Source organism: Lagopus leucura, unplaced genomic scaffold, assembly GCF_019238085.1.
Source record: "Lagopus leucura isolate 7727_CA_CO unplaced genomic scaffold, USGS_WTPT01 34399-0_obj-0_obj, whole genome shotgun sequence".
Classification (NCBI taxonomy): domain Eukaryota; kingdom Metazoa; phylum Chordata; class Aves; order Galliformes; family Phasianidae; genus Lagopus; species Lagopus leucura.
Genome location: NW_024964406.1, coordinates 93 through 10,208, shown reverse-complemented (window position 1 = coordinate 10,208; position 10,116 = coordinate 93). Strand labels below are relative to the sequence as shown.

The 10,116-nt window shown below is 59.4% G+C and overlaps 2 protein-coding genes, 1 long non-coding RNA gene and 2 other non-coding genes across 7 annotated transcripts; 4 read left to right on the top strand and 1 right to left on the bottom strand.

The window, feature by feature from the left end:
- Positions 1 to 129: 129 nt before the first annotated feature.
- On the top strand, positions 130 to 2,198 carry LOC122191702. Its single transcript, XR_006182447.1, has 2 exons — positions 130 to 756; positions 1,300 to 2,198. It is a non-coding gene; the product is annotated as an uncharacterized LOC122191702 (long non-coding RNA).
- Positions 2,199 to 3,169: 971 nt separating this feature from the next.
- IL34 (interleukin 34) lies at positions 3,170 to 7,184 on the top strand. Of its 3 annotated transcripts, XM_042892075.1 has the most exons (8): positions 3,175 to 3,223; positions 3,393 to 3,518; positions 4,161 to 4,349; positions 4,450 to 4,553; positions 5,016 to 5,093; positions 5,202 to 5,375; positions 6,514 to 6,646; positions 6,726 to 7,184. In XM_042892075.1, exons 3-8 carry the CDS (start codon positions 4,322 to 4,324, stop codon positions 6,743 to 6,745), a joined length of 537 nt encoding a protein of 178 aa, XP_042748009.1. In that variant the 5' UTR covers positions 3,175 to 3,223; positions 3,393 to 3,518; positions 4,161 to 4,321; the 3' UTR covers positions 6,746 to 7,184. The 3 variants fall into 3 exon arrangements, with proteins under 3 accessions (XP_042748008.1, XP_042748010.1, XP_042748009.1); XM_042892074.1 differs by lacking the exon at positions 3,393 to 3,518 and having other exon boundaries at positions 3,170 to 3,223; XM_042892076.1 differs by lacking the exons at positions 3,393 to 3,518; positions 5,016 to 5,093 and having other exon boundaries at positions 3,170 to 3,223.
- Positions 5,494 to 5,564, top strand: TRNAG-GCC. The gene has a single exon. It is a non-coding gene; the product is annotated as a tRNA-Gly (tRNA).
- Positions 5,851 to 5,921, top strand: TRNAG-GCC. The gene has a single exon. It is a non-coding gene; the product is annotated as a tRNA-Gly (tRNA).
- A 698-nt stretch (positions 7,185 to 7,882) lies between the features above and the next one.
- On the bottom strand, positions 7,883 to 9,762 carry LOC122191703 (C-factor-like; the record flags this gene model as incomplete). The annotated part of the gene is made up of 5 exons (XM_042892077.1): positions 7,883 to 8,019; positions 8,952 to 9,062; positions 9,161 to 9,319; positions 9,390 to 9,577; positions 9,711 to 9,762. Coding segments are annotated over 5 exons (624 nt in total), but the record flags the coding sequence as incomplete, so codon positions are not given.
- Between the last annotated feature and the right edge of the window lie 354 nt (positions 9,763 to 10,116).

The window sequence follows — 10,116 nt, the reverse complement described above, 5'->3', positions numbered from 1 at the left end:
CCCCCCCACCCCCCCCCCCCCCCCCGCCCCCCCCACTCTTTCTCTCCACGCTGCTCTTCCGCTCTCTACTTTTCCTTCTTCCCCCTCTCTCCCCTCTCTCCCCTCTCTCCCCTCTCTCCTCTCCATCCATCCCTTTCTCCCCTCCCTTCCCATACATCCCTTCAGAGCAGAGGATGCAGGGAAGAAAAGAGGGAGCTTTTAACTCTTCTCAAAACCAGTGCAGGAGTTAATGAGCTTTTCTTGTAGCGCTGCTGCTGCAAATCTGCTCGCATTTTGGGGAAGTAGCTCTGGGGGGACTTGGTCTGATCAGTGAAATCATCAAGGCTGCTTGGTGAGGAGCCCGCCAGCCCTGTTCATCAGCCACTGGTGTTCCAGTCACAAAGGCAGCGTTCTGTGCCCCGTTTGCTCGGCCTCCTGGGTCGGTGCACATCAAGAGCTTCACCTCTGTGCCTGGCTGCTGCGTGCCCCAGTTCTGGGGGCTGATCCTGGCCGAGGTGCTGCAGTTGCTGTAGTTTGTGCTGCAGCTGCAGCACGGAACTGGGGAGGGCAAAACAGCCCCCAGCTTCAGCTGTTGTTAGGGGCGGTGCTCAGCCACTCGGTGCCTTACTGCTGGCTGATCTGCTTTCTAACGAGCTCTCCTCACCTCCTCAGGATCACGACTTCTTCCAGCACGTGGAAATGCACTTGAGATCTGAGCATCCTCCTCTCTGTGGGCGAGACCATCTCAGCTTCCGCTCCTACTACTTCCCAGTGAAGGTAAATCCGAGTGCTTGGGCTCAGCTGGTCGCACGAGCTGTGGTGTGGGATGCAGAATCTCACAGGCCTTGCACAAGGTGGCTGGGAAAGCCTGCTAATAGTGACTGGTGGTAATAGAAGCTACTGCTGCTCTCTGTCCAAGCAGAGAAGGGTGTGCTTGTGCTTGGTGAGCTTGCAGGGCTCTGAGAGCTCTGACACTAGTGATGGTGCTTGCTTTTTGCTCACCTTGTGCAGCCTCCAGCCTTGCCTGTGCTGTGCCTGCACCCTCTGCTAGCTGAGACGTCGGATCCGTCTTCCCTTGTGTGATTCTTCAGCTGATCCAAGGCTTTCTGGGTTTCTCCTTCATTAATCAGGCTGGCCAGTAATTAGTTTGATGCTAACTGCTGCTATTCAGCAGATGAGGTCACTGAGCATGCTCTTGTTTCCAGGACGGGATTAAGAACCTCCTGGGAACAAACTGTTTGTTGCCATTTTTCCCCTTTTAGGCAGGGTTCAGTGCCTCTGTGCTGTGTCGATTCAATGCTCTCCTCCTTGCTTCTCCAGAATGTGATCGATGGGGACCTGTGTGAGCAGTTCAACTCCATGGAGCCCAACAAGCAGAAGAATGTGGCCGAAGAGCTGGACCGGACCCCACCCGAGGTGTCCAAGAAGCTGGAAGACATCCGCACACGCTATGCTTTCTGAGCAGCAGCTGGCAGGAGCAGAGCTTCTTGCTGGGCTCCTATGGACGCTCTTCCAAGCACAGTTGGGAGGAGGAATGTGTGTTTTGTTTCCCTTTTTCTAAATACTGATTTGCTCCTCTTGGTTTATGTTTCAAAGCAATGCGATTCCTCCGGTAAATGCCAGTATCTGATAGTAGGTCTTCCAACACATCCCACTGCTTACGTGAAGGCTCGTGCTGTCCTGGGTTCCAGCCAGAGAGAATCTCTCTTGGGAAATGCCCAGGGGAGGATGTGGTTTGACCCCTCAGCTGATCCCTGGATCAGCTCCTCAGTGTCATTCACCCTGAAGGCCAAAGGAGGCCAAGGGTGACTTGTCCTGAGGGCGGATCAGGCTGAGACCTGCAGGACCAGCTGGGCTCTCCCCATCTTTTTGGTAAAGGAAACAGCTTGGGCCTGATGGAAAGCTGCTGGGTTCCATTCAGTGGCCGGTGGGGAGAGGTGTGGGGTTCCCCCAGCCCTGGGAGCAGCCTGGGGGACGTGAGGCTGGGGGAGGCTGCGCTGCCATGCATGTCCCTGGTGTTGCCTTCTGAGCAAGTTTTGGATTCACCATTTTTGACTGTTTTCTCTGTAAATAAGAGTTTTGTACAATGTTGTCTCTTGGGGGCGGGGAAGAGCAAGGCCTGAGTCTGGGACTTGATTTGTTTCATAATAACTTTGGCAAGAGCAGTGTCTCCAAGCTGTGACTGAGTAGCACACGAAGAATAAAAGCCTGTTTTTTAACTAGTGTGGCTCCGGGGCTCGCTCCTCCACGGCAGCTGTGCTGACCCGGGGATGCAGGTGGGCTGGGGGCTTTCTTGCCCCATCCTTGGTGCCCTTCTTGGCCTCCTGCTTAAGGATGGGGGGCACGGGACGAGGCAGCGCTGCACCCTTCACCCCCAGCACCCTGCACACCGCTGCTTACCCTGCCCGGAGGCCGTCGTGCATCCAGGCTTTCCAAACGGGAGGTGGTTTGCTGCGCGTTCTGCCCGCCAGCCTCTGCGCCCAGAGACGCCGTCGGTGCTGGGCAGCGCCGCCCGGGGCCGCAGGCGGTTCGCCTCGGGGCAGCGCCAGCGGCGGGCAGGGGATGCAGTCGGACGGCTTTCTCCCAGCCCGCCGCGGATGCTGGTGAAATCCCTCTGGATGGCGGACCGGGGTCCTTCCTCCTCTCCTGCAGCCCAGCTCGCGGTGCCGGAAGGGGACGCGGGGGCTGTGCCCGGGGCTGCTTGGCAGCGCATCCGCTGTGGCCCTGACGTGGTGCCAGGGGAATCCCAGAGCTGCTCGCGGGCGGCCGCGCATTCCTTCCCACGCCTTTCCCTGGGAGCGCTGACCTGAGTTCGGTGCCTCCTTCCTCCCCCCCGCGCCCCGGGCGGCCCTGCGCCAACTGTCCTAAAGGCTTTGGGATGGGGGGTGGGCTCAGATCAGCGTGCGCCCCTTTGAACAGTGGGAGACCTTCGGGGCATCCCGCGTGGGCTGTGCCGTCCATCCGAGCCCATCCGAGCCCACCCAGGGCAGCGGCGGCCGTGCATCCCCGAGGTGCCGGCGGGGGTTCGAGGGCACCGTCGGCTTCTGCGCTCACCCCGCGGGCTGGGGGGGTCACCCAAGCGGTTCTCTCCGTGCCCCCACCCCCAACCCGACACTACACGCCCCCGCCGCCGCTCCCCGCTCCCGGCCCGGCCCCGCCGCCGCCCCGCCCGCCCCCCGCCCGCCTCCCGGCCCCGTCGCCGCCGCCACCGCCCGCGGGGAGACGGCCCGGAGCGCAGAGCCAGGTGGGTCCGCAGGGCACCGCGAGTGGGGCGGCGGGACGAGGAGGAGGGGGGTTGGAGGGCGAGGGACACTGCGCGGCCACCACGTGGGGACATTGCGCATGGAGACTGCGTGGGGACGGGGCATCGCGTGGGCGCCGCTGCCCGGGGACACGGTGTGGCCCCCGTACAGGGACATGGCATAAGGGACCTGGCACAGGGACGTGGCACAGCCCTCACCTGGGAATGTGACACCGCGTGGGGACACGGCGCGGCCCCCCGCGTGGGATAAAGGAGCGGGATGCTGCGTGGAGAAGCGGTATGGCCACCACTTGGTGGAGTGCACTGCGTGGGGGGATGCTGGGGACGCGCCCGTGGGGGGGCATGGCACCAAACGCTGCGTGGCAGTGTGACACTGAGGTATGGAACAGGGACACGGCATGGGGACATGGCACAGCCCCCAAACGGGGACGCCGTAAGGGGACAGTGGGAATAGGGACGCTGAGTGTGGACAAGGCATGGAAACCTGACACAGTACTCGGGGACAAGGCACAGGGTGCTGCATAGGGACACTGTATAGGAATATGGCATGATTTCTGCTTGGGGACATGGCACAGGGATGTGACACATGGGGACCTAGCAGGGGGCACTGCCTGGGGACACAGCCTGGCCCTATCTGGGTGGGAATGTGGTGCAGGGATGTGCCCCTCCTTTGGATGGGGATGCTGTGTGGTCTCTTTGCTTGGGGACGTGGTGAGTCCGCCTTCATCTGACCATGGGGACACCACCCCTCCATTTGTGAGGGACACTGTGCAGTGCTATCACCGTGTGACCCCGCCTGGGGTCCTGGAGGCTGCAGCTGGGGCTCTTCCCCCCAAAGCTCCCACCCCACACCCAAGGGACCTTGTATGGGACTGTCCCATTCCTTGTGATATCCCAAGGACACACCACCTCCCCACAGGACAACCCAGCTGTGGCGGCCGGGGAGGGGGCCTGACCCCCCCCTATGGCAGGGGACAGCCGTCGGGGGCCACCGCAGAGCACCATCCCTTATCAGCCCATCCCAAGCACCCAGGAGGCCACCTGCACCCATCAACCATGTAGGCTCCACAGCTGGTCACCATGTACCAGCGCTGCGCGGCTGTCCTCTGTGAGTACACATCACTGGGAGGTGGGGGGGACACCCCTGGAGGGGGTGGGCAACGGATGTCCCCATGGAGGGGTCCCCATGGGGTGATGCTGCTCTGCAGGTGTCCTGGCCGTGTTGGGGCTGGAGGTGGCTGCGCTGGGGGAATGTGAGCTCGCCCGACTGCTGCAGGACAAGCTGCGGTATGAGATGCGCCTGCAGTACATGGTACGGCCCTGTCCCCTGCCCTGCCACCCTGCCATGTGTCCCCAAGTTCCCCGTGCCCAGAATTGGGTGTGCAGTCAGAGCAGCTCTCTGGTGACCCTACCTATAGGGTGGCCCCCAAAGCAGGGTGCCCGCTGTGGGCACAGTTGTGGAGACCTTGGTGGCACAGTTGGTGGGACAACAGTGACCCAGCTGGTGGGATATCAGTGGCACAGTTAGTGGGACACTGGTGGCACAGATATGAGGATCCTGGTGGCACAGGTGTAGGGACCCTGGTGATGCAGATATAGGGGTTCAATCGGCACAGATACAGGGACCCTGGTGACACAGCTAGGGACCCTGGTAGCATAGATATGGAGATGCTGGAGGCACTGCTGGTGGGACACTGGTGGCACAGATATGGGGACCCTGGTGGCACAGCTCTGGGGACACCGGTGGCCCTCACACTCCTCTCCACCTCTCCAGAAGCACAACTTCCCCATTGACTACACTCTCCGAGTGCAGCACGAGGAGGTGCTGCGGATGGCCAACGTTACCCGCCTGGTGAGCTCACGTCGGGGACACTCAGTGACAGTGAGGGGCAGGGAGGGGAAGTGGGAGTCTCCAGCTATCAGGGTCTCACCCAACACCACATCCCCCTTTCTCCCACAGCGTGACAAAAAGGTATCAGAGGCATCCCTGCGCTACCTGTGGTTCCACGCCTGTTCCCAGGCAGTGCTGCACATCCTTGAGGTGCTGCCGGAGAAGCACCCGTCCCGTGGGTACACGCAGGAGCTGAGCCAGCTTTTGGATGCCCTGGGCATGGAGTACAGTGGGTACCGGCAGGTAGGGGATGGTGTGGGTGCAGGGGGATGTGGGTGCACCTCATCCCACACATCCCTGCAGTGAGGTCGACTCCAGATGTGGGGCCGTCAGGCAGTGCCAGGGGGGGGCTTCTTATCTGGCATTGGTGGTTCAGTGGTAGAATTCTCGCCTGCCACGCGGGAGGCCCGGGTTCGATTCCCGGCCAATGCAGTGTTGTAAAGCTTTTGCAACCTTCTTTCTTGGCCCCTTCCCCCCTCGTTCTTTGACAGCCCCTCTCTGCGTTCCCCATGTCATGGGGAACCATCCTCTTTGCCCCTCTTTGCCCTTGCCAGCTTTTTGTGTTAACTCTGAAACCTAATGACAGCACCTGCTTAGCCACAGAGGTGGGAGTCCCCTCCTGTCCCAGCAGTGCCTGCCCCACTGCTGCCACCCCATCCCAGCTCTGCTGCAGTGCAACAAAACCCGTGGGCAAGCACTGCAGAACCCCAAACATCTGGCATTGGTGGTTCAGTGGTAGAATTCTCGCCTGCCACGCGGGAGGCCCGGGTTCGATTCCCGGCCAATGCAGAGAAAAGCAAACTTTTTTTTGCCCCCTCCTCTGGATTGAGCAGAGAGACCCAGAGTGTCCCTTTTTACTCCATGCCGTGGGATGTTGGTGGCAGTGGGTCGCAGTGCTGGGGGTCAGCCCTGCTGTGCGCAGCCCTACCCATGCAATGACTGCGAGTTCTAATGGACCCTGATAACTCTGAAGCCTAATGACAGCCTCTCTTCACCAAGCTGGTTCTCAGGCAGAGGGAAATGGGTGCTGTGATGCACTGAGAGCTTGGAACCTGAGAGGGAAATGGGTGCTGTGATGCACTGAGAGCTTGGAACAGGAGCTGTGTGCACTGGAGTTCCCCCGGCCGGTTGTTGCCCCAGGGTTTGGTGGGGAAATATTGTTGGTAGGAGGACGGTTGGGCTTGGGTGATATTGGAGGTCTTTTTATGGGACACGGTGCCTGGGTGGGAGCCAGCAGTGTGGGGAGCCCCGCATTCTGGCATTGCTTGTTCAGTGATAGAATCCTCCTCTGTCATGTGGGTTCAACTCCTGACCAATGCAGCACCCCAAACTCTTTGCCCCCATCGACGACGTGGCAGTGCCACATCTCATGTCCCCGCAGAGCGACGTGGACGCGGCGGTGGCCGACCTGGTGAAGCAGCTGCACAGCGGCGATAGCCGCCTCAAGGCCGTGCGCCCCAAAGCGCTGCTGGACAACTGCATCAAGGTCCTGCGGATGCTCTTCGGGGCACACTGTGAGTGCTGGGGAGGGACAGCAGGGACGGGGGTCTCCGTGGTCCCTTTCCCCTTGTGACCCCTGTCTCTTCTGCCCAGGTCGGTGGGACTCCGCTTAACGCCGACCCATTGAGGAGGATGAGGATGAAGGCACACGTGGGGGGTGATGGCAGTGCCGGCTCCCTTTTCTTTTGTACAATTTTTTAATTCCCACTCCCTCGGCTTTCATTAAGCACCAAGTAACGTCCTAGCGCTCGAATCTTAACTGCAATAAAGAGAAGCAGAGCCATCACGCCTGCCGCGTCGTTTGGCGAGCCTTTTCCCTCCCTTTGGCTTTCTGAAGGAAATTCGGATATATAACTCCAGATGGACCAGATGTTGGCTATCTTTGTGTCTTGCCGTGACCCCAGCTTTCCCAGAGCATCCCAGTGGCAAATAGTTGGCCTCACGATTCTCCGAGAAACCTCTTGAGATGTCTCTGCGTCTCCTGACTTGCTATGGGAGGATGCTCACGCACCCCCGAGCTGGGACTGCTGAAAATAAAAGCAACCTCACAGATGCTGGAGTGGGAAGAATGTTTGCTGGTGGGAACAGCAGAGAACAAACCATCATCAGCGCCAGGCAGGCGGGATGCCTGATGAGGGGAGCTGGGATCAGTGGGTGAGGGCTGTGGGATGCCTGAGGGCTGTGGTTTCAGGGCTCCTGCTCAGTGCAGTGGGTGGCTCCATCCAGCCTAATGTCTGTGTTTGCCCTATAGAATATGCATCCTTCCCCAAGGACTTCCTCCCCATGGCCATCCTATTATGGACGTCCCTCCCCATATACATCCTTTCTTATGGATGCTCATCCCCATGGGCATCCCCTGCCGTATGTATTGGACATCCCTCCCCACAGACATCCCTCTCCCTGGACATCAACCCCCATGGACACCCTTCCCAGTAGCTATCCTTCCCCATGGACATTTCTCACCATCCGTATCCCTCTCCATCGACATCCCTCACCTAGGACAACCATCCCCGTGAATATCCCTGCCCATATACACCTCCCCATGGACATCCCTGGACATCCCACCCATGGACATCCTTCCCCGTGGACACCCCTCACCCTGCACATCCCTTCCCCATGGACATTCATCCTCATGGCCATCCCTTTCCAAGTCCAACCCTTTGCCAGCTCGGCGGCTCCATCATATAGGGCTTCCTGACTCCATCAAACAAGCCTGTCTGTGGCCATCAGCAGCTTTTATTGAGCTCAGCAGCTGGGGACATGGATGCTGTGGTCACCATGGCAGCCTCTGTCCCTTCCAGTCCCAGAAGGTGCCATTGCTGTTGGTGGAGAGGTTGGCGAGGACTTGCAGGATGCCTTGGGTGCTCTCTTCCAACGTCACTGGTCCCTGTGGAGTCAAGGATACGGGGTGAGCCCTCAGGACATGAGAAAGGACTCTCACTCCTGACAACCTTTTATTGGAAAATTCAATTAATGGTGTATAATTAATAATCCATCAATCCCTCCACACATTGGGTCTCTGGTCTCACCAGCACTGGGCACCGCTGTGGGGTGGGGAAGCCCTAAGGTGCTGCTTCCCCTTGTGTTTGTGATGTAGCGCTGAGCGTGGGGCTGGGGTGCCCTCTGCTGACACGCAGGCTCTGATGGAAATGGGAAAATAATGCCAGAAATTGGAGGATTTGGGGCGAGAGCTGAGAAGTGTGGCACAGCACCCATGTGAACCAGGCGGGTTCTGTGAGATGCCTCTGGGGATGGGTGGCTGTGGGGAAGGGGTGCCCATAGGAGGAACATCTGTGGGGAAGGGCGTCCTTAGGGAAGGGGTGTTCATGGGGAAGGTTTGCCCATGGGAGGAGCATTAATGGGACGGACTTCCATGGAGAGGGGTGTCCATGGGTAGAATGTCCATGGGAAAAGGGATGTCCATGGGGACGGATACCCATGGGAGGGATATCTATGGGTAAGGTTGTCCCTAGGAGGTATGCCACACAGAGTAGTGGGTAGGATGTCCATGGGGAGAGAGATGAATGGCTAGGATGTCCATGGGGAGGGATATGAAGGGCTAGAATGTCCATGGGGAGAGATATGAAGGGCTAGGATGTCTATGGGGAGGGATATCTATGGGTAGGATGTCTGTAGGGAGAGACATCAGCAGGTAGAATATCCATGAGTAGAATGCCCAAGGGTGCAGATGCCCACTGGGAAGGGATGTCCATGGAAAGGGGACGTATCGATGGGTAGGATGTCAATGGGGATGAGATGCCCGTGGAGACATTATCAAACCAAGATGGTGGTGGCCTCCACATCCGCCCCATCACTCACCATCCCATCTCCTGGTGGCGGTACCACACAGCCAGGATCCACGGACACGCAGAGGATCCCGCTGTCACCATACTCCAGAGCCAGGCACTTGGTGAGCATGTTGAGAGCAGCCTAGGGGGGATGCCACCATCACCAACTTGGAAAGGCACCACTGCGGCCAAAGGTGGGACTCCAAAGAGCGTGACCCCCAACCCTCACCCCACACATACCTTGCTGCAGCGGTAGGACACATCCTGCCTCTCAGCCCACGCCTCCACCACCTCGATGGAGCCCAGGACGCTGGAGATGTTGATGATGGCTGCTCTGCCACAGCTCAACCCCTGCCCACCGTGTGCCTCTGCAGCTTCCTTCAGCAGAGGCATGAACGCCTGCGGGGTATGGGCATCACCACCCCATCCCCGTCCTCATCCTTTGGGGTAGGGGTGCACATAGCCCTACCTGGCTGATCTGCAGGGGCCCGATGGTGTTGGTGGCGTAGATGAGGGCCATGTTTTCAGCTGTCTCAGTGGCCAGAGTGCTGCGACGCCTGGCCCCGGCGCTGTTGATCAGGAGGTTGAGGCCAGAACCGCGCAGCTCCTCCTGCACCCTGCCCACCGCAGCCTGGATGCTGCTGGGGTCTGTCGTATCTGTGCGGGACATGGGGGCATGCTGGGGGCTGTGCCGGATGCGGGATGCTTTGAGGTGGCTCCTGGTCATCCATCTGGTCCCAAAGGAAGAGCTGCTCTTGACTGAGTCACACTTTCTGCAGGGTGCACCTACCTAGAGGCAGGATCACGACGCCGGGGTTGCACAAAGCCATCTCATTGAGAGCCTGAAGGGAGAAAAGGAGGCTCATGGAGTGGGGGGCAGCCCCATGCCCATGCAGCTAGTCGGTGACACAACCCAGGGGATGAGCACAGGGGAGATATTAGGGGTCAGTCCCTGCTGCTCCACAGCTCCCACTTACAAATCCACTACCTCCCAAACCACCACCTCCCAAACCATCACCTCCAAATCCACCACCTCCCAAATCCACCACCTCCCAAACCACCACCTCCCAAACCACCACCTCCCAAACCACCACCTCCCAAATCCACCACCTCCCAAAACACCACCTCCCAAACCACCACCTCCAAAATCCACCACCTCCAAAACTACCACCTCCCAAACCACCACCTCCCAAATC

Bases quoted from the DNA above. Each gene is read 5' to 3' on its own strand.
- IL34 (XM_042892074.1), top strand. From the start codon at position 4,322: ATGTACCAGCGCTGCGCGGCTGTCCTCT. The intron at 4,554-5,015 runs GTACGGCCCTGT...CCACCTCTCCAG, and splicing joins AGATGCGCCTGCAGTACATG to AAGCACAACTTCCCCATTGA. The intron at 5,094-5,201 runs GTGAGCTCACGT...TTTCTCCCACAG, and splicing joins TGGCCAACGTTACCCGCCTG to CGTGACAAAAAGGTATCAGA.